Source organism: Equus quagga, chromosome 9 (genome assembly GCF_021613505.1).
Source record: "Equus quagga isolate Etosha38 chromosome 9, UCLA_HA_Equagga_1.0, whole genome shotgun sequence".
Lineage (NCBI taxonomy): Eukaryota > Metazoa > Chordata > Mammalia > Perissodactyla > Equidae > Equus > Equus quagga.
In genome coordinates this window covers 71968061-71995965 of record NC_060275.1, presented here as the reverse complement: position 1 = coordinate 71995965, position 27905 = coordinate 71968061, and the positions used below count along the sequence as shown (strand labels likewise).

Below are 27905 nucleotides of genomic sequence, written 5' to 3'. Positions count from 1 at the left end.
CTGGTTACTGAAGCTGATACAAAAACTCTGCTACTTCAAGCAGGGATATGGTGGTTGCAAAATAAAACTAAATTTGCACCACATTCCATGAACGTGGCTTTAGGATGAAGATAAATTCTTAAGAGATTAGCAAATCAAAGATAAAATTAATTATAGCATTAAATTTGAGTCATTCTTATGAGATTAACAAATCAAAGATAAATATTACATACAGCATTAAACTTGAATAATTAAAAATATCTAATTTTATTTTGTGAATAAGTGCATATAATGAAACTTAAACATTTTCATTTTGTCCTCGAAATTTGTATTTTTTAAGATTGATATAAAAAAAGGCATAAATAGTAGCAATGTAAAAAAACAAGCAGAGTACATATCATAACCTCATAGTATACTGGAAAAGTATCAGTAAATACGGATTTATCTTATTCAGAACAGTGGATGAAAAAGCTACTTATAAACATATAACTACTGATTGAAATTATGACTTAAAAGTACTTTCTGTTGAAGATTTATTTCATGAAGTTTAAAATACTTTGACCCTATTCTAATTATGCTGATAAAATTTCTCTTCAAAGTAAAGACTACTTCTCATAAAGAAAACAAGGCAGAAAGATGAAATGACATGCCTAGTCTCAGCAAAGGTAGAAACCAGGTTTCTGCAGGGTAAAGGTATGTGAAATAAAAGAAAGAAGCCAACGGAGTGGTGGAGACGATGATAAATTAGAGAACATTCCATCAAAGATCACTGTTACAGTTGATTGTTGTCATGCAAGAAGATTGCCCAATATTGTCAGACATTCTGTTTTTTCAAGAGACAATGAAAACCTAGATTTTAAAATACAAACTCTTCTTGGGAACTCATTCAAAGTTTTCAAAAATACTGTGAAGGATAAACATGTAAGTAAGTAAAGACTGGTTCCTGAGCTGTCAGTTTACAACCTCTGGCCCAAGTCCACGTTTTCTTCCACTTTCAATGTCTAAAGGCTATATAACTTGTAATATTATTATTAGGCTTAGGTTAATGATATACTTTGCTGTACTGAGCACAGAAAGTAACAAGTAATTAATGTCTTCCTCAACTGATAATCAAGGTATTTATATTTATTTTTGTAAGAGTCTTACAAATAAAACTGCTCTAAATTTCCATGAATCTTATGGTGATTTTTTTCATCATTACCCGATAGAGTTCTCCCATTTTTAATTGCAATGCTTTGGAATTTAACATATAAGTCTTTTAATGTGTAAGTCTTTAAACAGAGAATATGAGCCTTTTGTTTACTCAGTTTTAACATTATATTAATTATGTAAGGCAGTATTTGATAGGCAGGACATATAATTGCTATGGATGTTTTCCTTAACCCCCTACACTACATGATGATAATAGGAACAAATTTCTTTTTTTGTTGCTGAAGATATGTTCAGCTCCCTCTGCTATGATGAATTTTCAGAAGAGCTACTGCTATTATTTCAAGAAGGGATTTAAGATGATTCTCTAAATGGAAGGTCATATTACCAATTACCTTCAGTTAAAGCTTATTATGAATTTAGGTTCATTCACTAAGCACATAATTATGTAAAGACTAATTGTTAAATCTGTGAATTACTTGAGACATCTATTTCTTCTCCTACTACAGTAAGACAAAACAATCCCAAATGCAGAGGCACTTAATAAGAGCAATTAAAAATACATGGAGCAAAAATTCATAAAAAGGAAAGCAAAGCCAAATAATAGTTGGAAATTTGAACACAGTTCTCGCAGTATTTGATAGAAGAACTAGAGCAGAAAAAAATCACAAAGAATATAAAAGATTTGAACAACACAATCAGCCAGCTCAACCTCTTGGATATCTACAGAACACTATATCCAGCAATTGCAGAAAACACATTCTTTTCAAGTATATGTAGAACATTCACCAACATGGAAAATAAGCTGTATCATAAAGCAAATCTCAATACTTTAAAAATTTCAATCATACAGAGTATTCTTGTATCATAACAGAATTAAATTATAAATCAGTATAAAAAATGTAGAAAATTATCAATTATTTTGAAATAAAAATAACATAGTTCTAAATAACCCATGGGTCAAAGAAGAAATCACAACGTAAATGAGAAAATATTTTGAACTGAAGGAAATAAAAAACACATCAAATTTTGGGAATGCAGAAGAGTAAAATAAACCCAAAATAATAAATATAGAACAAAAATTAATGAAAGAGAAAAAAGACAGTAATAAAGTATAAAGCTAAAAGTTGATTCTTTGAAAAGATTAATAAAATTGATAAACCTCAACAAGACTTATCAAGAAAAAGAGATAAAACACATATTATCAACACATATACCAGAAATGAAAGAGCATACATCACTACAGATTGCATGATATTAAGTAGGATAATAAAAGAATGTTACGATCGATTTTCTGTCAATAAATTGGACACCACAGAAGGAATAAATCTCTTTCTCTCTTTTTTTTTTTTTTTTTTTGAGGAAGATTAGCCCTGAGCTAACATCTGCTGCCAATCCTCCTCTTTTTGCTGAGGAAGATTGGCCCTGAGCTAACATCTGTGCCGATCTTCCTCTATTTTATATGTGGGACGCCTACTACAGCATGGCTTGCCAAGCGGTGCCATGTCCCCACCGGGATTGGAAACGGCAAGCCCTGGGCTGCTGACGGGGAACGTGCGAACTTAACCGCTGCGCCACCAGGCCGGCCCCCAGAATAAATCTCTTGAAGACACAAACTCAAAAACTGACATAAGAATTTTTAAAAATCTGAATAGCCCTTTATCTATTAAAAGAGTTGAATTTGTAATAATTTTTGAGGAAGATTAGCCGTGAGCTAACTGCTGTCAATCCTCCTCTTTTTGCTGAGGAAGTCTGGCCCTGAGCTAACTTCCATGCCCATCTTCCTCTACTTTATATGTGGGATGCCTACCATAGCATGGTGTGCCAAGTGGTGCCATGTCTGCACCCAGGATCTGAACCGGCGAACCCCAGGCCGCCGACAAGTGGAACATGTGCACTTAACTGCTGTGCCACCGGGCCGGCCCCTGCAATAATTTTTTTCACAAAGAAAATACCAAGCCTAGGTTATTTCACTAGTAAAATCTACTCTAAGGAAGAATAATACCATGCTACAAACTCTCTCAAAATAAATAAAGATTCTATTTCTGGAAGCCAGAGTAACTCTGATACCAAAACTTGTCAAAGACATGACAAGAAAAAATTTACAAATCAGTATTCCTTATGAACATAGATGCAAACATCCTTAATAAAATATTAGCAATTAGGGGCCAGCCGGTGGTGCAGTGGTTAAGTGCACACGTTCTGCTTCTCGGCAGCCCAGGGTTCGCCAGTTCGGATCCTGGGTGCGGACATGGCACTGCTTGGCAAAAGCCATGCTGTGGTAGGTGTCCCATGTATAAAGTAGAGGAAGATAGGCATGGATGTTAGCTCAGGGCCAGTCTTCCTCAGCAAAAAAAAAAAAAAGAAAGAGAGGATTGATAGTAGTTAGCTCAGGGCTAATCTTCCTCAAAAAACAAAAATACGAGCAATTAAATCCAGTAACATATAAACAGATAATAAATCATCACCACATGGGGTTTATCCTGGGAATAAAAGGTGGGTTTGACATTATAAAATCTATCAAGTAACTGACAACATTAACAGAATAAAGAAGAAAAACACATACAATCAATACATGCACAAATTGTCCTGAAGGGCCAAGCCAGTGCATTAAGGCAAGAAAATGAAATAAAAGGCATAATGACTGAAATAGGTAGTCTCTATTTCTAAATAAAATGACTGTTTACCAAGAAAATCCTAAGCCATCCACAAGCAACTATTAGAACTAATAAAGGAATTTAGAAAGGTCACAGAATACAAAGTAAATACAGATCTTCCTGGACTTACGATGGGGTTACATCCCAATAAACCCATAGTAAATTGAAAATGGAAGTCGAAAATGCGTTTAATATACCTAACCTACAGAACACCATAACTTAGCCTAGGCTTCCTTAAATGAGCTAAGAACACTTACATTACCCTATAGTTGGGCAAAATCATCTAACGCAGAGCCTATTTTACAGTAAAGTATTGACTATCTCATGTAATTTATTGAATACTGTATTGAAAGTGAAAAACAGAATGGTTGCATGGGTACAGAATGGCTGAAAGTTTATTGGTTATTTACCCTCGTGTTCGCAAGGCTGACTGGGAGCTGTGCTCGCTGCCGCTGCCCAGTATCAGGAGAGAGGATCATACCACATACAGCTGGCCCAGGAAAAGAGCAAAATTCAAAATTCAAAATATGGTTTCTACTGAATGCATATTGCTTTCACATCATTGTAAAGTCAAAAAGTTCTAAGTCAAACCATCTTAAGTCAGGACCATCTACATACAAAAATAAATTTTATTTTTATATATGAGAGAAAACAATTGAAAATGAAAATGTTTTAAACCTAATTTACAATGGTGTCAAAAAACATAAATTACTACGCAATAGATTTAACGAAAGATGTGCAAGACCTTATGCGGCAAACTACAAAACATAGTTGAGAGATAAAAGAACACATAAGTAAATGAAGATATATACCATGTTTATAAATTGGAAAATTCAATATTGTTAATTTATCAGTTCTCCCTCAATTGATCTATCGATTCAACACAATAGCAATCATAAGCCCAGCATGTTTTTCTGTAGAAATTAACAAATAATTCTAAAATTTATATGGAAATGCAAAGCACTTAGAGTATCCAAAGAACTCTTGAAAAAAGGATCAAAGTTGAAGGAACTTACACTACCCATGTCCAAGACCATACATTACAGTAATTAAGTCAATGTGGTACTAACATAGGGTTGACAAATAGATCAATGAAAGAAAATAGAGTCTATAAATACACTACAAATACACACCATAACCCCCAAATTATTTTCAGATTGTAGATCTAAATGTAAAGACCAAAGCCATATGGCTTTTAGAAGAAACCACAAGAAAATATCTTCTTGAGTTGAAGTAGGCAAAGATTTCTAAGACAGGACAAGAATACAATAACCATAAAGAAAAAAATTGAAAAGTTAGAATTCATCAAAATGAAAATCTTGTACTCATCCAAAACACCACTAAAAAAGTACCAGGAAAACCACAGACTGAGAAAATATTTGTAAAACTTATCTGATAAATGACTACCACTTGAGAATAAAAAGATAAATAACCAATTAAAAAACAGGCAAAAGATATGAATAGGCACTTTGCTAAGGAGGATAGAGAAGTGGTCAATAAGCACATGAAAACATGCTCTACATAATCAATGACCAGAAAATGAAAATGAAAATTACATTGAGACACCATTATGCATCCACCAGAAGAAGACTGAAAACATCAAATGTTGCCAAGGATGTCGAACAAACAGAACTCTCCTACATTGTTGGTGGGAGTGTGATAGTGTACAATCACTTTGGAAAAACATCTGACAGTTTCTTTTAAAACTAAACTCACACCCACCCTATTGCCCAGCAATTCCGCCCCTAAGTTTTTACTCAAGAAAAATGAAACTATATGCTCATAAAAAGAGTCGCACACAAATAATTCACAGCAGCTTATTCAGAACAACTTAAAACTAGAAACAACCCAGGTGTCCATCAATAGTAGAATAGAAAAACAAACTGGTTATTACAATGGAATACTGCTCAGCAATAAAAAGGAGTAAACTAGTGATACATGCAATAACATGGATGGATCTCAAAAACAGGCTTAAAGAAGCCTTGCGCAAAAGAGTAAATATGACATGATTTCATTTATATGAAGTTCTGCAACAGGCAAAACTAATCTATGGTAAGAAAAAAAATCAGAACAGTGGTTACCTCTTGGAAGAAGTAGGTAGAGGCAGCTATTGACTGGGTAGGACTATGAGGACTACGAGAATTTTGGAGGTAATGGCAATGTTCTATATCTCAACAGGTTTTTACAGGTGTATGCGTTTGTCAAAATTCAGGGAAAGTACACTTAAGATTTGTGCATTTCATCGTACATAATCTTAACTCAAAAGAAAAAAGTAAATAAATACTGAACTGTGGTTAATGTTATATATGCTGAAGTATTTAGAGGAAAGTATACTAATGACTACAATTTACTTTGAAATGCATAAAAAAATAGGATAAATTAATGAACGGATAGAGAGATGATTAGATGTAACACAAAAAAGTACACTAAAATGTTAATAGTAGAATCTTGGTGGTGGATATAACGTCTCACTCTAAAATTCTTTTAATATTGTTCTATGTTAGAAAAATTTCAAAGTAAGATGTTGGAAAAATATACAAACAATAAACAGTTTTAAAAAGCACATTCAATTTTTTCAAGAAAAAATTTTAACAAAATTTAGTTTGCATTTTGGGAGCATAAGAAAACTTTTTGTACTTACAGAAAAATTAGTGTATGATACATGACCAAGTTAAAGAGCAAAAATGTTTCCCAACACTAAAAAAGAATAATAAAAATCTATGGAAAGATCCCTGGCCTTTGACCAAGAAAGAACACAGATTTTTCTGGCCTCTTTTGAGTTTATTTACATTGTTATAATTTGTTTTTAGCATGATAATTCCAAATATTCGATGATTATAAATGATTATAATGTAATGTCCATATACCCCAAGGAAGTCTGAAAAACTCTGAAATATTATTTGGATTTATATCCTTTCTAGGACTTTTGTACCTGCTAAAGAGAATTAGGTTTTTAAAAATTATTTCTGATCATCTGTACTAACATATAAACTTTATTACAAGGAAACTAAAATGTGAGATTTGCTTAGTACTATAAGCACTTTCCTGCTTTGATTTGCAAACACTAATTTTTACTAGTATGTGTATGAATGTATGTGCGTGTTTGTATGTATTTATATATTCTTTTATATTTGCAAAGCTCTCAAGCATGACGAATGCTCTGCCAGGTTATACATTACCTCCAGTATAGGGTTTCCAGTTATAATACTTTCCACGGAAAGGCATATTGTCAAAGTCTGCACACTGTTTCTCTCGAAAATCTCGGGCCCCCAAAGGACATGGCTAAAATAAAATAAAATCATAAATGGTACGATTGTTGAAAAATACCAAAACCAAGGGACAACGTCCCTAAAATTAAAATTGCCTGAACTCCATCACATTAGCTCACTGCCTTACTCTCTGGCTATAATTCTGGCATTTGCTTTACTGTTTTAACAACCAGTATTCAGACTGAAGTGTCTGAATTGTAATCTCAGTCACAGAAGAAATAACTGAAGTAATTTAAACAGAGTTAAGTGTTAGACAGTTTCCATATAAATTTTCACTTAGATGCATGTCATAGTCCACTTTGCAATCAATCCGTCAGGTATCTCCTAATAAACATACATAAAAACTTGGTGAAAAAAAGTAAAACATAAAATCCTTTTCGGTTAACAGTATTTGAGGTCCAGCTGCCACAGCTACTCTTGCCTCTTAAGGAATCAAGAGGCAGATTTGTAACATGACATTCAGCACTATTAATTGTGGTTTGGATCCCTCCTCCTATAACTGTTTACTGTCTAGGTCTGACAAAAAACATATTTTAAGACATGGAATGAACTGGGCAAAATGCTAGGCCTCAAGTCTAAACACCTTCAAATTCAAGGAATTTGGACTTATTAAGATTTATATTTAATCTATTAACATCATAGAAAATAAAATACTAAAATTGGTTCAAAACATGTACATGTGTAGGGTGAGGGGAGAGAAGGATGTTGAGAGGGTGAAGAGAGGATTATTTGTTTTTAAAAGATTGGAATGCTTCTTCTAACTGAATTTTTTAACGTGGAAAATCTTGCCAATCTAGCTAGGTCTAGATTCCAAATACTAGAGAACTATCCTAAATTAAATCTTTAACTTCACAAAGAATTAAAAGTATAATCTCACAGTGTTTGAGCAGTATGACCTAATTTGACCTATCTTTTAGAGTTCTGCAGCTGGAGCACTTAAAAAACAAAGTTACTGCTTTTGAAACACTGACTGAGAAAACATTCCCTTTAAATATGGAAGAACAAGTCAATAATAAAATTCTTAATTGTGAATAAATGATGAGTATGTTACAGACATTCTCAGAGATCACTTTGAAGACTTGTTGCTACCCTCCCTTGGATCTCTACATTAACTTGATACAGTTCTCTAAGGTCAGTACATTGGAAACAGTCCCTTGAAGCATGTGTAAAAATAATAGACCACAATGTACAAATCATTGCTTGGTCATCATTACTTCCTGTATACTGTGGTTCAAATTTCTACCATATCAAGTCCAAAGCCTCAGATTCTGAAAATAGTGGCAGCAGGTATACACTCTGTTATGAGCCCTGCATTTAAAAATATTTTCTGCATATTAAAATATGACACTGCAACCACAAACCTAACGATTCTGCTTGTCAAACTACCATTCTTGCTTGCCTTTGAAGAAAATGAAAAATAAATATTTACCATAGGCTACATAGTGCATCATGCTGGGAGGATATGTTTCCAGGGTCTTTTGCTTCATGGTGTGCTAATCTTTGGATGGAAAGAATGCTTTCCTTTTCTAGCCATTTTCAGGGAATCCCACATGAGGACTAAAGATGTCAGTGGGTTTGCCATTGTAGCAAGACTAGTTTTTAAGCAAATATCATCAATTTAAAAAAATACAAGTAACTTGAACACTAGCTACAAGTTTTCACATAATAACTAAGTACTTGTAAAGCACCGACCACCTAAAAGTTTATCTAAGCATGGCTTTCAATCTAGTTGGAGAAACATCATACAGATGAAAAACTACAGTACTACTTCAGGCAATATGTCTATGACAGTGTGTTACAGATTGTCTATAGGTGCTATATATAGATGAAAGATCAATGTGTCTTGTGATTAGCTAAGAAAATATTTGTTGAGGAAGAAAATCTTGAGTGGATTATAAGAAGTATAGTAAAAGTATTATAAATACTTATTCTTTGTAATATTATAAAGTATTATAGGAATTGAGCTGGTTAAGAAAGAAAAAGGACTTCTGGGGGGAAAACTATTAAGAATGAAGTCAAGTAAAGCTATGGAGACAGCAAGGAAAAGGTCATATGTTGGGAACAGTTGGATAAAGGCCATTTTAGATGAAAGAAAGGAACTGTATGAAAGCATAAGAGGAGATGACATTTCATAGATAAGCACTGGTACATAAAAAAGCCCTGAATTAACAAACTAAAGCATCATGAGGGCCATTCACTTAAAAACAAACAAAACAAAACTCCTGTTTTGACTATCTTGTAATGATTTTCCTAAACAGAAAAGAAGTAAAAGGTCCAATAGGAGCTTTACTACTGTTTAACGAAGCACTTGGATAATATTTCATAAAATTTCTGATCTACTCTTTTCCTGTGATAACCACTCCGAGGGTCAGCATAATAAAAATATTAATAATGACAACAGATACTTAGCATTTACTAAGCACTTAGTAGGTACCCACTCTGTGTCACACTGTTCAGAGGTCTCTAGATGTATTATCTACTTAATCTCTCTCAACACTCCTTTGAGGTAGATAGAATCAATAATCCCATTTTACAACAAAGTAAACTGGGTACAGAAAGGTTGCTTAGCAATAGTATCAGAGAGCAAGAACACCTCCCTCATCGGAGGGGGAGCTTCTTCTGGACACTCTCTAAATGCCACAATAACCGCACAAAGTTTGAGCTCTGTTAAGATGTGCAAAAACCTAATAGGAGAAACTTGGGTTGTAGACCTAGGCCTGTCTTTACCAGCTGCAAGTTTCTCATCTTCTCCAAACTACTTTTTTTCTCATTTATAAAATGAGAGAGCTAAAACTAAGAATTCTGGAGTTAGACACACTTGGATTCAATTCTATCTCGGCCATTTATTTAATTCATGGCCTTGTGCAATGCAAGCCTCATCTATAAACTGAGGACAATACTAGTATTTACCTTCTAGGTGAGGACTCACATAAACTGTTTAGCTCTGTATCTGGCATACAGCAGCACTCAGTAACTACGAGCAGCTGTGCTGATCTTGGGTCTAGGCATCCTTGGATTCATTCCTCACCCTTCTGCTCTGCTCTGTATTTCAGGGAAACAAACTCTACAAGTTCCATTTCCCAGACTTCTGTGTCAGCTGACTTCTGGTTGGGTTCAGGCAACGGAAGGCACTAGTAGGAGAAGCCAGGGTATTTCTCTGATTTCCTCTCTACCTCAGGCAATATCTTAGGCAGAAGCAGAATCTTTTTGTGGCTCCAACTTCAGGCAATACCCCCGACTCCCACTCCATCCTATGGTCCCAGCTTCTGCTGTATGATTCCAGCCTCTGGGCTTTGATAAAACTACCTCCTGCCTGTGTCTTCCTGGTAGGAGTGGTGGCATCTTCCTGCTGACGCTGATCTATGGGCTTGTCAGCCGCTTCCATCATCCATGTAACCAATGTGTAACAAATTTTTTCATTAAATTCCTTCTATTTAAATATTCAGAGTTGTTTCTATTATTACGGTTGAATCTTTACTGATACAACAATCAGTAATAATAATAGTGATGATGATGATGATGAAGTACTTGAGAGACTGAATAGAGATACATTTTCAGGTGTTATTTTTTGCAGTTTATTGGTTAAGGGCAGAAGTTAGCAAACTTTTTCTGTAAAGGGCCACTTGGTAAATATTTTAGGCATTGTGTGCCATACAGTGTCTGTTGCGACCACTCAGCTGTGCCATTATAGTGTGAAAAAAACATAAACAATACATAAATGAATGGTCAGGGTTGTGTTCCAATAAAATTTTATTTACAAAAAGAAGTCAGGGCCAAATTTGGCCCAGGAGGTGCAATTTTCCAGCTCCTGACTTAGGGTGTTAACATAATAGATACATCTGTCTGGCAGAATTTTGCAGTAGAACTAAACTCAATTATTAATTTTTGAGTCAATAGAGAATCATATACTTTTAAGAACTGATGTTAGAGGTAATATAACCTAATCTGCATAAGATGCTTAAATTTCCTCTACAATTATCCCCAAAGTGTTCCTATAATCTGTGTAAACATCTACAGAAATACCAAATACTTTTCAGACAGCTGCAATTATTATCAGGCTCTTTCTTACTTTCAGCCAAAATCTGCTTCCTATAACCCAGTGTCTTGCTCCTTTCTTCTAGAGTCACACCGAACAAATCTAATCCCTGACTGAAAGGCGTCCAGACCTTGAAGGCTTTCCTATGGGCACATCATAACTTATCATTAGTCTTCTTAAAACCAGGCACCAAGAACCAGCCTTCAGTGTCTTTTCCTTTATTCAGTAAATATACATAAAATGCTTACTATGTGTCACCTATTATCCAGGCTCTGGAGATAAGGCAATAAACAAAACAGATTAGGTCCCTTCTTTCATGGAGCTCACTCTGTTGAAGATGTGAAAGAAGAAAAATAAAGCAAGATACCGAGATTGATAGTGAGGCAGGAGAGAAGTTGTTGTAAATAACATGGTCAGAGAAATTCTCTCTGATAAGGGGGCACACCCGAGCAGAGAGTTAAAAGAAACTGAGGGAGTGACCTATGTACACATCTGTGAAAAGGGCGTTCCAGGAAACAGTAACTGCAAAGGCCCTGAGGCAGGAGTGTGTTTAGGATCTTCATAGGATAGCTTGGAGGATGGAAGGGCTTAAGGCAATTGTAGTAGACTTGGGGACCTGATCCCATGTTTTTCTATTTCTAGACTATATCAAGCTAATGTTCTATTCTTTTGCTTTAAATCCTTCCTTCAGTGAATGCTCTGAATTTGTGTTGATTAGAAAAAAGCTCAGTAGGAGTTGTATATGCTGGTTCCAAAGAATGAGAGCGATTAAGGAAAAGGGTAATTTCTTAAGGAAAAATTACATAAAATATATTTTTGTTTTGTTTAGGAATAGTGGAGAGTTTAGGGAGTAATGCTTTTTAAATTACTTGAGGATAATAAGTGCTGACACCATGCAGAAACCCTAACAGAAAACAGTAGGCATAGCAACAAGTTTTTTATGTAAAGCCTGACAGGTTTTCAGCCTCCTAGTGTTAACACTAATCAAGCATCCTCTCCTTCTAAAAAGCGCCTAGCGGGGCCCCACATAAATCCAGAGAGCAAAGTTGCAAATCTCAGCATCTTCTGAGCTTCGTATTTTCAAAGAAATGAAAAAATTAATATTAGCATCTTTATCATCACTTTTTTTAGAGATCTATGTTAAGTTAGCACATTCTATAGACAATCTTATGCTTCCAATTATACTGAAAGTTTAAAAGCATCTCCCTTTGACTAAACTTAATACTTTTTATCGGTAGATAAATCTAAAAACAGACTAATTCATTGGGGCATAAAAGTTGCTATAGAAAGAAATCTCAGTTTCTGCTGACAACCTTTCCAGTGGCACATCTATTACTGGGGTTCTCATCCCGGTTTTGTCCCAAAGATTAGTGTGACCTCGGCAAGTTCTGGAATCCCCTTATGTCTTCTTTTTTTCATTTGCAAAACACACCCAAAGTACCCTTACTTTTAACACATCCCAAAATGTTTTGCAAAAGAAGAAAATCCTGAAAATACTATATTATGTCTTATAGGAGTAATAAAGAGCAAGAAGCAGGTGGAGAACGACAACTCTTTCCCTTTTTTCTTTCCTCTCTTCTTCCTCAAGGAGATGGGCAGGCTGAGGAGATACTAGGATCCTAGGGCATCAGGGAAAATTGCAAAGCGAGCAAAATTGGCCTTTAGTTCTTCTACCTCCTTTCTCTCTCTCTTTCCCACCTTCCGCTGCTTTTTCCTTTCTTGCTTTTAAGCCAAATGCTCTTTTGCTTCTTCACTATTAGACTAGACCAACCTTCTACACTCCCCAAATCTAATTCTCTTCTTCCTCTCCAGGGTAGCAACATATTCTTAGCCACTTATACCCCATGTATGGAGGGAGCATATTGAAGTTCAGATTCCAACTCCCGCTCTGCTTAGCAAGTAATGCACTTGACATGGGACTGTGAAGAAGGGACATATTTCTGTTTGTTCACCAAGACAGGCATGTTTTTCTAAATTACACAAAGATGCCACACAGGCTAACAAAGTCCTTGCTTCCACACCCTCTCTTACAAGTTGCAAACAAAATTCCTGATTTCCTAGATATCAGGTACTGTCAGATTAGCTCATTAAAGTTGAATTTAGTGTTCAATGTACATAATGAATTATCTCAAACCCAGGCTTTGATTCAACCTTCTCATCTTTCCTCCTCCAAATAGTTTCTGATTTTTTTTTTGTAGTTTCATTGTACATTTACTTTTAAAGAAAAAGCAAACATAAGTTTGATAAACCTACATTGTCCAGACAAACTTGAAGCTAGCTGTCATATTTGATACCATAATCTTCTATGCAAGTTTTCAAAATTAAAGCTATTTCTATAGGCCTTATATAGCCTGAATTTAATTAAAATGCCATCTCTCCATAGCATAACCCTTTTCTCTAAGCCTATGAAAATGTTAAGAAACAAACTTTTACTTTGTATTTTTTAAATATTCCTTTTGAGAACAAAATAAACAAGCAAGCTCTAATCTGTATTTAAAAGCTAGTCCTTATTTCTCAAAACATGATGCACACCATAAAATTCATACTAACCTAAAGAAGATTAATGACACTGCTCATGTTATTGCCATATATATAATAAATACTACATATAATATTTATAAGAATAAACTGGTTGATACATATTTGTTTTCTAATTATAACTTGGGACACAGTTATAACACTGTTAGTTAATGGATCAACTCTGTACCTTGTCATCACTTACCCCACACCTCTCCCTGGGGGCAAGGTCTGTAGTTTCAGAATGTTCTCAGCTATCTGGTTCTGCTGCAGGGTAAGGTTAGACTGGAAGTAAGACAATGTCAAAGGTGACCAAACTCTTTCAGAGAAGCTTACCTTGCCACACCCACCTCCCAGGGGCTCCATCTGTTCTAAGAGCATAGCAATCAGTACTCCGAAATTCTATACCTTACTGAATCTCTTCCATGGTACCAGCCTGTTGCTAAGCTTTAGTGACCTCATTTTTAAAATACTTTTAAAAAATACTCGTCCTTTCTCTTTACGAAAGTGATTTGAAGATTTAATGAGGTTATGTATGACAGTACTTTGTAATCTACAAAACATAAATGTATATAATAATAGCTACACTGTATTGAATACACATTAAGTACTAGGACTAGCACTAGATATTTAACATGTGTTCCTTCTTTTAATTCTCAAACAACCCTGCAAGTTTGATATAATTCTACTCGATGTATAAAGTAGTTCCTGAAATTTAGTGAGGTTACATGTCTTGCCAAGGTCAAACAGCAACAAGTGTTATAATCAGGATTCAAATTTAAGTCAATTTGAATCCAAAGTCCATACTTTTTTCACTATAATCCTACCTCCAAATATAGGCTACACTCTTCCTGTGTACCACAACCAAGGCAATAACTCTGTTTAATGGCCTTAAGCAATAGATTGAAGAAGAAAAAAATTGGAGAATAGCATGCCCCTCTAGCAAAGCTGACTGAGGAAATACCCAGGTACTACAGAATCTATACTTAAATTTTAGAACAGACCACAGATGACCTGGAAAACCCTTGGACTCCATAATTTTTATAGTTTTGATGCATAAAGGAGGGAAATGAGATGTTTAAGATGCAAGAATAATATGACTTTCCATCCTAGCCAAAGTAGAGCTCATATTTTTAACCAGAATTTCTATCCTAGTCATGTTATCAAGGAAATACACAAATCACAAATAATATGGAATAGGAAAAACACCAGGATTTTCTTGGTTTTGGAAAACAGCTTAGCAACACCAGGAAATTCTTTTTAGTAATGTAGAAAAGTCCTTCTCATAGTAGCTAATATTTCTTCTTTAGGCTTTGATATAAAATTTGGCTTTGGTGCAGACATGGCACTGCTTGGCACACCATGCTGTGGTAGGTGTCCCACATATAAAGCAGAGGAAGATGGGCATGGATGTTAGCTCAGGGCCAGGCTTCCTCAGCAAAGAAGAGGAGGACTGGCAGTAGTTAGCTCAGGGCTAATCTTCCTCAAAAAAAAAAAAATTTGGCTTATAACATTTATAAAGACATATTTTTACTCTAAAAAAACCAAGTTTTCAAGTAAGGTATTCACAACACTAACCCATAAATTCTGCTACTTAAAATAGTTATACTATGTACACCAATGTTTACCTTCTTAGAACATTTTGCATAATAGTTTTAAGTCACTGGAATGAAAAATTGCTCAGGAAAGCAGAAATACCCAATTAATAGTCAATATTCTTTTATGCCAGTAAAAAGGAGGTTCAATATACACAATAATCAAAAGTATATTTCTGAATAGCTCTTGAGCAAACACTTTCCAGTAGATTGAACACAGATCTAGGTCTTTACTTCTCATAATGGCACTACCCAACCATCATGTCAGCTCCCACCTTAGCACATTGATATAAACTATCAGGACCTTCTCAACCATTTATCTCCATGCCAAGGAGGGGAACTGTGTCCTCAACCAACGAATCTTGGCATCATGACTTCCACAAAATCTGTTCTCCAAACCCAAGTTCCACAAGGTCATGTCTATTAGATTAGTTTATGGTCCCAAATATTCTATTGTAGTTCCTGATTTAATGGTGAGACCAAACTTCATCCAATTCTCCTATATGTCTTCAATAAATGCTCCTGGTCTCTCAGTAGCTTCAAGATGAAAAGCATATTAATTTGTTCCTGCTATAGCTATTGTCTTTACCTGCTATTCTGTCCTGGAGAAGATCATGTGGATGTGAAAGAAAGAGTTCTTGTCTAGTTGCTTTTGAAGGATTTGAGGGTGACCAATGGTGATGTAGGGAATAAACTGCTGGTCCAAAACATCTTGATGTAGATAATAAGCCTGAGAGTCTAGCATGTGTATACCCTTGGCCTCTAGGCTGGTTATGTTGCTGTTGAGAGTGGTCAGGTCAATTTTACAGCTGGATACCCTTTTCTGATCTATTTTAATATCTTGAAAGATTGAGATTTTTTTTCTTTATAAGTTGCCTCTTCTATCTCTGTGGAGCAAGTCTCAAAGATTCATCACACTCAATAAAGAATCCTGGGGCCCCTGCTGTTTGACTACCTGACATGATCTCGTTCTAGGCACTAATTTAAAAATTCTTCCACGATCATCTGAATTTATCCTTTGTATTAACCCTATTTAAGTCTCAAGGAAAGCTCTTGGATCAGAAATGACCAAGCCAAAAATGCTTATGAATTGTTTTCTACTTCTTGACCGTCAAATTGATTCTAACTAATTGGAAAATTTTCTCTCAGATCTTATTTACAGGGTCACTAAATATGATGCGCATAATTTTAAATTATGTAAAACATGCACTAAGGCAGGAGGCTGAACTGATAAAAGACAAGTATACTCTTTTGAATCTCTTAAATTTGGGTAGCTCACACATAACAGACACCTAGGCATTATAGAAAAAAAGATCATTTAAACCATTATACATTTAGAAAAAAGTATCAACGTTAAAGGATACATACACAATAGCCCTATAATGCTCCTATAGTAACACATATTCTATGCTAACTGGAAAATACTGAAGTCTTGCTTGCATTACTCAATCTTAATTCCAATCAATTCATGATTTGTCATTAAATTCTGTCTTATAATATAGTCTTCATAATACTAGAAAGTTTTAGAATAGATTTTGAAAATAGTTTAAAATATTAGAGTTTCTTCTCTAATACGATACATACATTCCTGAAAAATCTTTCTGCAAAATTGCACACTAAAAATGGCATATGGGAAAAATAGCAGTAGAGGCAAACGAGTCAAAGACAGAACACTAACAAAAACAGTAACAATTCTAATAAAATACTAGCACAATTTTTAAAATACATGGTAAATTCCTAACAAAAAAATACTAGAGTAAACATAGGACTTTATCTTAAAAAAAAAAAAAAGGTGAAATAAGTTAATAAGGAAGGGTTGAGGCTGCTGGGTTATAGAGACAAGAGGCCAATCTACAAAGAACAGGCAGAAACACACAATAGGGAGTTCTATGAGAGAGTATGTGGCCAAACTGAGCCAAAAGAGAAGGTGGGGTGAATGGTCATCACGTCCAGTACAGTCTTCTCTGATGTTCAGCTGTGTTAATGCAGTTTGACTTCAGCTGCTGTATTACTTAGCAGCACAAAATATGGCACAAAATAACTCAATCGCTTATAAGCTAATTTGTGTTACAGAAACAAGGTTGTAACAGAACAGACTATACCAAAACTTTAAATTATCATAGTTTTTCTAGATTTATATTAAAAGAATGGAAATTTAAAATATTTTACCAAGTCAACTCACTACTGAGGAGAACTCTTAGTACAGGAAGAAAATACGGTTAAAATAATAGCTCTGGTATGTAGTCAGTGTTCAATAAATGTTAGCAACAGCTACTGCTGCTGCTGCTGCTGCTGCTACTACTACTACTACTTCTTCTTCTTCTTCTTCTTCTTCCGCAACTGCTACTTCTATCAGTAAAGTTGGAAACTAAAAGAACTCTGAGGCGGACACCTGTGGCATACCCAGTGTCTATTACTCCCTACTTTCTTGCTAACCAAATTCTAATTTTTGTTCAGGAATCTACCTCTCAGGGAAGGTGACCTTAACCCCATTTTAGGGGTATATCTGGGTTAGTCTAAACCAATTATGGTAATCCCATTCATTTTGCCTATGACAGGTGTAAGGGTAGGCATGTGGCCTCATGGCCAATAAAACACGAAGGAAGTCTGCTAAGGGAGCAGGGGAGAAGCTTTGGGAAAACCTTTCCTTATATGTAAGAAAGAGACACTGGAGTGGCTTCTCTTCTCTTCCTCTGAATATTGTCAGGGGAAAAGTACTTTAGGTGCTCTGATGTTCCATTTATATTTTTGAATTCCCCTTTCTCAAAGAATTTGACCTTCAGGCATCTCTCTCACTATCTTCTATGCTCTTTGCTGATTTTAAAATGATAAAAAAAAAATCTTATTCAGTAATTTTTTTTAAGATATCTGTCAGAATAACCTATTCTGTCATTACCAAAAATGGAAGTCTCTTACATTTGTTTCTAAAATGATCTAAGATTGATTTGTTTTGAGAATGTTATCTACAACATTTACAATCTTCTTTATAACAATTAGTTTTCTACTGCATAGCTCGACTGTCTAGCTCTGTACTGTCCAATACGGTTGCCACTAGCCACAAGTGGCTATTCAGATTTAAATTAATTAAACTTAAAAATTCTGCTCTTCAGTTGCACTAGCCACATGTCAAGTGCTCAATAGCTACTTTGGCTAGTGGCTACCAGACTGGAGAGTGTACATATAGAACATTTCCATCATTGAAGAAAGTTCTCTTGAACAGCACTGAGCTAGATTATGGTGTTCTGAAAGCTTAAATTTTCATATACTAGATTATATTTTAAAAGGCCCCAGCTTACACAACTTATGCTCAGACAGGTTTACTAACTTGGATAGCATGAAAATAAATTCCAGTGTGGGAAATGAATTGCCTCAAATGCTAAACTAGCAGAGTCAAGTTTAATTTAAAAAAACATAATTATTTGTATATCTATGATATAGTTATGTTAACTGTATCTGCTTATCATTTGCTAAAAGCTGAAACAGAAGACAAAGATGGTAATAGAAATGTTCAACCCACCAATAGCAAGCTCTACAATTTAAGCATCTAACACATGTCTCATGGGTAAAATGCAACAAGCCTGAGATGTTGGGCATGTTTTTTTCTTTTCCTGTTACCTATCACACATTATTCATATTATATAGCACTATGTTATTAGGGCCAAAATGTGTGCCCACCCTTACAATTATATAAACAATGGAAATAGATTGGAATTGAGAGGTGAGTTTGGCTTTCTCACTTCTACCTAACACAGTCTGATATACTGTAGGTATTCAATTCTTCTACTCTTGGATAAAACCTCTATTCTTCTAAGATTCATATTATCCATCCAAATCACTATCTGGCTTCATCACTGCTTCCTACTAACCTCATGATAGTCATTTCCCTTCATTTACTGAAGAGTTTGATACCTGGTTCACAGTCTCAGTATATACCCCAAGTTCTAACAACATCTTGAGTGACTTCAGCATCCACACGGAAGACTCCTCAAATTCCCTGGCCTTGATTTTCCTTGAACTCCTTTACCTTCACTCAAGGTTAGGCATGCACTTCCATGGCCACACTCCAGATTTGTCATCACTGAGAAGAGTCTTACTTCTCATATCTTAAATTCAAATACATTCCATTCTCTGATCCCCTCACCTGCTATCTCCTTCACCTGTTTCTCCTGCAACACTGGTTCTCTGATTTTTATGGATTTTTTTAAGTTAAGTCTTTAATTTTCTCTCTGTTAGCCCTTTTTAGACTCCACTGTCATTCCTAGTGTAGAGCACATGGCTCAGCACTTCAATCATTCTTACTGGTATCCTTAAATTCTATTCTTCTTGATTTGTTTGTTATTATGATACAATCTTGCCTTTCTCCAACCCATTCTCAGCTAAAGCATAAATCTGAGGCTAAATCTTTCAATGGTTTCTTCATGCCTCAAGATAAAGATCACACTCTTTAACCTCCATGCCTCACACTTAATTTTCCTTCTGCCTAGAATGCTCTCATTGTCACTTTCTTCTTTTCTGGTCAGCTCCTATCTGCCCTTCAGATCTTTAGCATCGTAGGGGAAGAAATTCCTAAATCCCTAATGAGGTTATGTGCCAATTCTCTGTGCTTTTATAACATCCCATATTTATTCTATCATCTCATATCATATCTATCATATCACTTTGTATTGTGATTTTCTATATTTAAGTGGGTTTTCCAGGAAATTATAAGATCCCTTGAGGGCAGAGATTGTCTTTCTTACTCTAGCACAATCTGATATACAGTAGGCACTCGATTATTTGTTGAGTGAAGGATTAAATAATGCTGATAACTTGAAACGATAATTGCAATTGAAGCTACATGTAATTACTTCAAGATGCAGATTTAATGGAATTAAATATGATAAATAAGCTATAGAGTGTGTTAGAAGGTGGTATGGGGGTAATAGAGCAGGGTAAGGAGGAATAGGAGTCCCAGGGTTATAGGGAGCAGGGAGGGCTGCAATTTTAAATACAGTATTCAAGCTAGGCCTCATTGAGAAGGTGACAGTTGAGTAAAGGTGAGGTAAGAGAGTTGACCATGTAGATATTTTAGGAGAAGAATCTACTAGGCAAAGGGAATAGCCAATGCAAAAGCCTGGCATGTAGAAGGAAGGAGTTCAGAGAAATAACAGAAAGCCAGATTGTATAGGCCTTGCAGGCTGTTATAAGGACTTTGGATTTAAGTAAAATGGGTAGTCATTGAAGGTTTTTGAGTAAAGGATGTGACTCACTCTGCCTCCTATATTGAGGACTGTAGAGAGCAAGAGCATTATTGGGAAATCCAGGGAAAAAGCAGTTTAGAGTAATCCAGTGAAAGATAGAGTGGTAAGCAGTGGAAGAAGTGACAAGTAGTCAGATCTATGATTTTGAAGGCAAAGCCAATGGGACTTCCTAAGAGATTGGATATAGGCTGTCAGCCTGAGAGAGAGATCAATAATGACTTGAGGGTTTGGGGCTTGAGCCAGATGGAGTTGACATCTGAGATGGGAAAAACTGCTGGAGGAATAGGTTTATGGAAATATTTTGGAGATAACATTTGGACATGTTAAATATTAGATGTCTGTTAAAAATCTAATCAGTGGTAAGAATCAGTGGAATGCATGTAAGAAGTCTGGGCCGAAATTATAAATTTGGGAGTCAAATGACATATGAATGGTATCAAAAGTAATAAAACTGGATGAGATCACCAAGGAAATGAACACTGGTAGGCAGAGGAAAAAAGCCAAGAACTAAGTCCTGGGCACTCTAACATTAAAACGTCAGAGAAAACAGTAGGCACCACCAAAGGAGAATGAGAAAAAGTAAGTAGTAATAAAAAAGGACAACCAAAAAGTTGCAATGTCATGGAAGCCTAGTGAAGATCATGTAATATAAACACTCAGAATTGACTACTGGATTTAGCAACATGGAAGTCATCTGTGACTTGACAAAAGCATTTTAAGTGGAATGATGGGGGCAAAAACCTGACAGGTACAGTTTTAGGAAAAAATGAGGAGATTGGATACAGTGAGTATAGACAATTATTTTGAGGAATTTTGTTTCAAAAGGAGGAAAGAAATAGGAAACTAACTGGCAGGTTTTTTATTTTTGTTTTCTCATGACAGTAGAAATAACAGCATGTTTATATGCTTACAGAAAAATCCAGAAGAGAAAAATCATCTACATATTTATGGAATAACTAAGAATTAAGAGAAGCATAGGGTTGGAGAGCATGAGAGTGAAGAATAGTGAGTAACAGTCTGATGATATGAAATTAAAAGCTGTGGCTTTTAGAGAGGAGGGAGAAGGAATTATCTGGAAGATAAAAGAAGATAGTCAATCCACTTCCAGGCCCAGACATTCAAGAGCTTGGGGGAAAACACAAGTCCCCAGCTTTATAGGGCTACAGAAGAAGCAGTATCTTCAGAGGAGAGCCAGTTTCCATTAGAACAAGAAAGTGAAGGGAAGGAAAATTCAGAGATGTCAGGATATAAGGTTACTGATGAGGGATCATGAATTTCTGAGGGCACCGAAAAGTTTCAGTAGTTGGGCAGGGATAGGAAATAGAAGAGGGGATACGTAGAGCTTTCTGGGATTGGATGGCAAGAGATAAGGAATAATGTGGGGGTCTAGGGCTTCTTGCAGTGACAAACATAAAATGGGGTAAAGGGCATAATAAGATTAATCCTGTTGGACTCAAGAAAGATAATGGTGGCAAAGTTGTGGTGGGGGGGCCAGGGCAGTTCAGGATGTGTGTGGTTCTTTTGATTCCTGTTGGGGGAGAGTGTATTTGTTCCTAGTGCTGGAGCTTACTCTTGACTCTTGTTGATGGAATTGATGGACCTAAGACAAGTCCATTCATTATTAACAATTTAAAAAATTCATATGACCTCACACACATGGATTTCTGATCAAATAGCTTACAATTTAAAAAACTTCCCTGCTCTAGGGGAAATGTAAGCTAATTTTTCATAGGAGAGTTTGGTTTTACTTACATCTGTGTTACAGGAGCGATACCGTTTCCTTTCCCCAAGGCAATATTTTCCACCTCCTGAAGGTCTGAAAATACATTTTGTTTAACATGTGAATATAATATATTTATCCACATAAAGAGTACATATATTGCTTGATGAAAACATATTAACATTTACTTTAAGAAAATATAAATTTTGACATTTTATTAGTTATTAAAATAATAACCACATTGGCAATTGTCAGCAATAATGCTTATGGTTGTTGAACACAAGAATTAAGGCAATTTGAGTAAGTTTACAACACTCAATTGTCATGATTTATATTCTTAAAAAAATGCAATTAAATCAATGAGTTTTCTAATTATCATAGTAAACAGGTGCTCAGTCCATCACAATGAGTTTAAAAATCACTTATTTATAATGAAAAGTTTGAATCATATTCAACAAACTCATAATCTGATGCTATATGTTCACCGAGTAGGAAACAAAAAGTTTGCCCTTTTTTCCACACTGGAAACAAGGAGGGGACACTAAATAACTCTGGAAATAGCTTCAGTTCAAAGTAAATAATGCAGAAATGAATTTCTATCTCATTTCAAATATTACATGAAGTTTTAAAAAAATTAAATCTAAACATCAGATGAGTTTGCCTTTTTTAATACTTTATATTACACTCAAATTAATGAAAAAGTAAAATGTCAAATACTTGATTTACATAAATTAATTTTTGAAATATTTAACATTAGGGAAAGCCATATGCTATTATTTGGGCATGCTATTTTTGAATGGAAAAACCAATTTGTTCTTTAAAAGAGGTCCAAGTTATTCTCTTAAGTATCTGAATATATTATTTATTATAGGGTTTTATAATTTTGGTTACAAATTTACAATAACCTGCAGTTGAACTTAGGTTAATTATTCTGTACTTGCTCAAAAAAGATGAAGTCTAAATTATAATTTGGGCTCACTGGTTATCAATGGAATAATTAAGGTTACATTTTGAATATACTTTGAATGCCAGCGAATGCTGACTCTAAATAAGGAAAAGAAATGGCCCATCTTAAGCCAGTTTGGGAGAAATGGGTTGGTAGACAAAAACAAGGTAGTAGGGATGGTGGTAGCATGACTGGTTTATGAGTGGGTGACAGTGAGCTGTTTAGCAGGTGGGTAATAATAGACAGAAAGTGGGAGAATGAAAACAGAGAACTAATATAAAGGGAAACAATTTCAAGCTAAAAAGAGAGAGAAGATAGAGACATTTATAGACAGGAACCAAAGAGGGGGATCCTGAATGAAAATGAGAAAAACTAAAAAGCAAAAATTGACCATCTTTTACCCCAGAAGGGGGAAAAAGCAGAAGTGATATCATAACATCATTCTGCACCAAATATTTGTCCGGAAAGAAGGTCCTGAACCTGAGCTTTAGACAAAAATGGGAGCACTTGACATGCAGCAGCTAAGGAGCAGTCTAGTCTTTGGGAGAGCAGAAAAGGCCAACTAGAGGACCAGTCCACCTGTAATGGGCACTAGTGGGAGGCAGAAGCAATACAGCTAGCAAAGAATACTGATGGGGCTGGCCTCATGCCAGGCAGACTCTGCCTGGAGAAAAAGAGTGGTGGGAGAGGAACAGTCTGACCTGCATAAAATAGTCACGGGGAGAAAAGTGGTGGCAGCTCTGGAAGATGATTAATGGGGGCATGAGAATGGAAACTATTTTAACACATGGGCAGTATTCTTTTCATTGTGATTTGTGATGCGAATCAAGGCCTTTCAACCCTTGAAGTGCTCTCATTGGTCCTTTTAATACTAATGTAGCAGTAATAATTTTATGTGACACGTGAAAAGATCTTAGGTTTCCTGGGAATAATGGTAATGTAGCTAAGACCAGACCTGGATTCATCCATAATTCAGTAGTTTTTGGAAGAGGAAATCTATCTGATTATTACTAGATTAAAAGTCTGTCTATACCTGGGATAGATACACAATGCTTTTCTTTTTCTTTTTCTTTTATTTTTAGTTACATAGTAAGGGGAAAGGAAGAAAAGGAAAGTCTGTGTAACAAGGCTCCTCCACTTTCCTGTGTCTATTGCTGTTCTGAAGACAAGAACTTGGCTCACTAGTGAAACGTTTTTACAGATAACATGTGAAACCACAGCTTTGAATCATTTCCAATGGTGTCTTTTTGTTGGCTCCGGCTTACTTTAGCTACTTACGCTGGACTGTCACAGTGTCTTAGGGATGAGGAGACGCCTCCCCCGCAGGTCCTGCTGCACTCTCCCCATAGTGACCAGGGACCCCAGCCCCCATCTATGCTCTGGGGCCAAGTGCCAAAAGGAACACAATCTCCCTGATAACACCACTGCAAGATTTCACAGAAAACACAGAATTAGCTTTTAGGCAGATAGAGCTATCAGGATAGAAATACATAAGGGTCAGGCAATGACCAATTATAGGCATTAGCATTCTCCCAATAGATAACAGGCTGAGAGAGTTCTTTACTGTGTTTAGAAATTGGTGAAGGTGCATGCGATTTGCAAATTATCTTTGTCGAGGCAATGATTTATAAATCGCTAACACGTACCAGGAGTCTAAAAATCTTGACTTTACTTCTTTTCCTTATTTCTCCTACTCCAGACTTTTAGTGTTTCTCATTATAGAGGCCTCAAAAGTCTTTTTCAGATATTTTAGTATTAAAAATTTTTTTCTTTATATTCCACTATTATTAGACTCATGGAATGATAACGCAACATGGAAAGTTCCCCAGTAAGGAATTTTTATGATGGTAATTGCTTTTTCTTTAAAAAAAAAAAAAAAAGGCCGGTTGAGGCTACAATAGTAAAAGAATGTGTTGTGGCATTTCATCTACACGAGTACTGCAGACATAATAAAAGTAATGCCAAGACACCAGGGACCGGGTACAAAAAAACCCTTATATACACTGACTAGCCATGTGTATAGCCCCTGCATGAACATGTGTACTGGAATTCTTCTCAGCTTTACTCTCTGCAATAAACCACACATACTGCACATAAGTAGAAAGCCAGGAATAATTTATCGAGATGCAGACATCAAATAATCAGCTCATAACTCTAACATGATAAATCTTATTTGCAGAGTATGGTAAAAATGAAAACCTTTTTTTTTAAACCAAGCATTTCTAGCCTTTATTGGTGCATTTTTCTGAATTATCAAACTTTGACAAACCATACTGATGCTCTGAAAGTCATTTGTTTATATGGATAACAAAACGGAAGATTATTACAGTTGAATAACTGTCAGCAATGTTGGATTGTAAATAAAAATGCAAACATATTAAAATGTGAAGGGATTATGACATGTTATGCCTAGAAAGTAACGTTTGTTGTATTAATCCTCTATATCTGGAATTCTTTCATGGTTCACCTTTTTCATTGCTACCATCCTAGACCAAACTGGTAAATGGAATAGCTTCTTACCTGGTTCCCCTGCCTCAACTTTTTTCTACCTATAATCAGTCTATCTACCTATAATCAATCTATTCTCCAGTGAGAATTCAGAGCGACCTTTTAAAAACATATTATCACATCATGTCACTTTTTTGCTTAAAACACTGTGGTGGTTTCCTACTTCCCTTAACTCTGGTCAGCAGTGGCCTCTGTGATCTAGCCCTTGCCTTATTTTCCAGGCTTATTCTCTCTTTCACAGATTGCTCCAGATACAGGCCTTCTTTCTTTTCCTTAATACACTAAGCTTGTGCCGTCCATATGGCATTTGCATTTGCTGGTCCTTCTGGGAATATTCTTCTCTCAGTTCCTTATATTGCTGTCTTCTCATCATTCGGTCTCAGGTCAAGTGTCATTTCACAGAGATGACCACCCTTGTTCTGAAGTGGTACCTCACCATCCCTTCCTGCCCTCCCCTCCCCCGACTCTAAGATGTAATAGTGGTTACATCCCCCTGTTTTAGTTTCCTCTTTCCACTTAACACTACTTTAAATTATCCTGTTTATTTTTCAAATTATTTCTTTATTTCTTTGTTTGTCTCCTCTCATTAGTATGTAAAAGCTTAAGAGCCACATGTGGCTATTTAAATTAAACTTATTTAAAATTAAAAATTCTGTTCCTCAGACCCACTAGCCACATTTAAAGGATTCCATAGCCACATGAGGCTAGTGGTAACTATGTTGGACAGAACAGACATAGAACATTTCTATCATCACAGAATGTTCTATTGGAAATACTGAATGTCTAGAACAGTACCTAGCATGTAGTAGATATGCAACAAAAATTTATTGCATGGATGAATACGTTAGTTAAGTTACAGAATTCTGTGTCCTGTTTTGGTTACTACATGTTGGGAAGGAACTGGAAATGCTGGTGGGTAAAGAAAGTCAAATTCATCTTTGTTGCCCTTATAGGTGGCACTCAGTGAATGTGTCAGTAGTTGTAACAACATAAAGGAGTCTTTTAGAGAACTGCTGAACAATTATCATTTGTCCATAGAAAACTAGGCAAGAGGAAGTCAAAATTTGGTTGGGTATAAGACAGAACATTCTGACCCTAAATCTCATAAATATTAAAGTAGGACATTAAGAAAGAATTATGAGTTTGGGGCAATGAGAATTACCGTGAAGAAAAAAATCATCTGTCCAAAATTATGAAGCAGAGGTAGTTGGCTGAACTGACAATATAGTATCAACGCTGGGGGCAGGGCTGCTGATAAGGTACACTTGAGTGGGAAAGAATGTTCCAGCTGCCAGTTTATGACTTACCTAACTGACCTGGAAGAACAATCATTGTATACTGATATACCAATTGTGTTAGACCTTCACCCACATATATAAAAGTCACAATACGGGGTCAAATAATCTCCAGTTTTACATTTTTGTTGCTACAAGTAGCTGTGTGTAAGAATATTTATCTCTGCGCTTATTTCCCTATGAGAATAACTGAGTAATGTAGTTCTGACCAGCAATTACTGATTTTTTCCCATAGTTTCAATTAACGACAACTAACACTCTAAAAAATTCCAAATCTTAAAATTTGCATATTTGTTCAAGTTGGAGATTTAGCATTATTGATTTCAAATAACATTAAAACTTGATTTTACATTTATTTTATATAATCACAAAGCTGCATGTAAAGCTCAAAGGACTTCAGAATTAATGCAGTCTAAGCACTTCATTTTTCAGATGAGGAAACCAGAATTTGAAGGACGTTGACTTGCCCAAGGTCACTCACTGGCAGAAAAGGGATTATCTGTCCAAAAATATACAAAAATCAGTGGAAAAAATCAATTGGAGGTATAGGATTATATATTTTAAAACATTAAAGAATACTCTAATATACTTTGTTTTTATGACATAAAATACAAAATAACACTACAGATTAAAAAAACCCATTTAGCTGCAAGTGTACATCCAATGTTATTTCAGACCTCCTTGAGTATTCCTATAATTGGTGGAGAAAAAATTTCACTTTTTACATTTTTCAGGGGACAAAGGAATTGTGAAGGCCATAAGAATACTGAAAGATGTAGGTTCCGAAGTATTTAATAATATTGTTATACATGTTTCATGGATGCTCACAAAATGTAGGCCAGGAAAAGAAGTCAGATAAATTCTTATTTTTAAGGTAAAAGATAAATACAATTTTCATTTTGTAAAATGTTGCTCAGTTCTCATCATTAATTAACATCTACAGAGCAGTAGCATTTCATAAGTGGTTAGCTAGAATCTTTTACTGCAGAAATTT

General features: G+C 35.4%; 1 protein-coding gene across 2 annotated transcripts in view; it reads right to left on the bottom strand.

Annotated features, from left to right (window-relative positions):
* Positions 1-27905, bottom strand: part of ADAMTS6 (ADAM metallopeptidase with thrombospondin type 1 motif 6) — a 315103-nt gene that overhangs the window by 66909 nt on the left and 220289 nt on the right. For both annotated transcript variants that reach the window (XR_006890005.1, XM_046670994.1), the window contains exons 13-15: positions 24387-24532; positions 22195-22258; positions 6965-7067 (exon numbers count right to left, since the gene is read on the bottom strand). Coding sequence is in view for 1 of the 2 variants with exons in the window: in XM_046670994.1 (XP_046526950.1) it covers positions 6965-7067; positions 22195-22258; positions 24387-24532 (313 nt within the window). In the remaining variant the exon portion in view is untranslated. The remainder of the gene's footprint in view (positions 1-6964; positions 7068-22194; positions 22259-24386; positions 24533-27905) is intronic.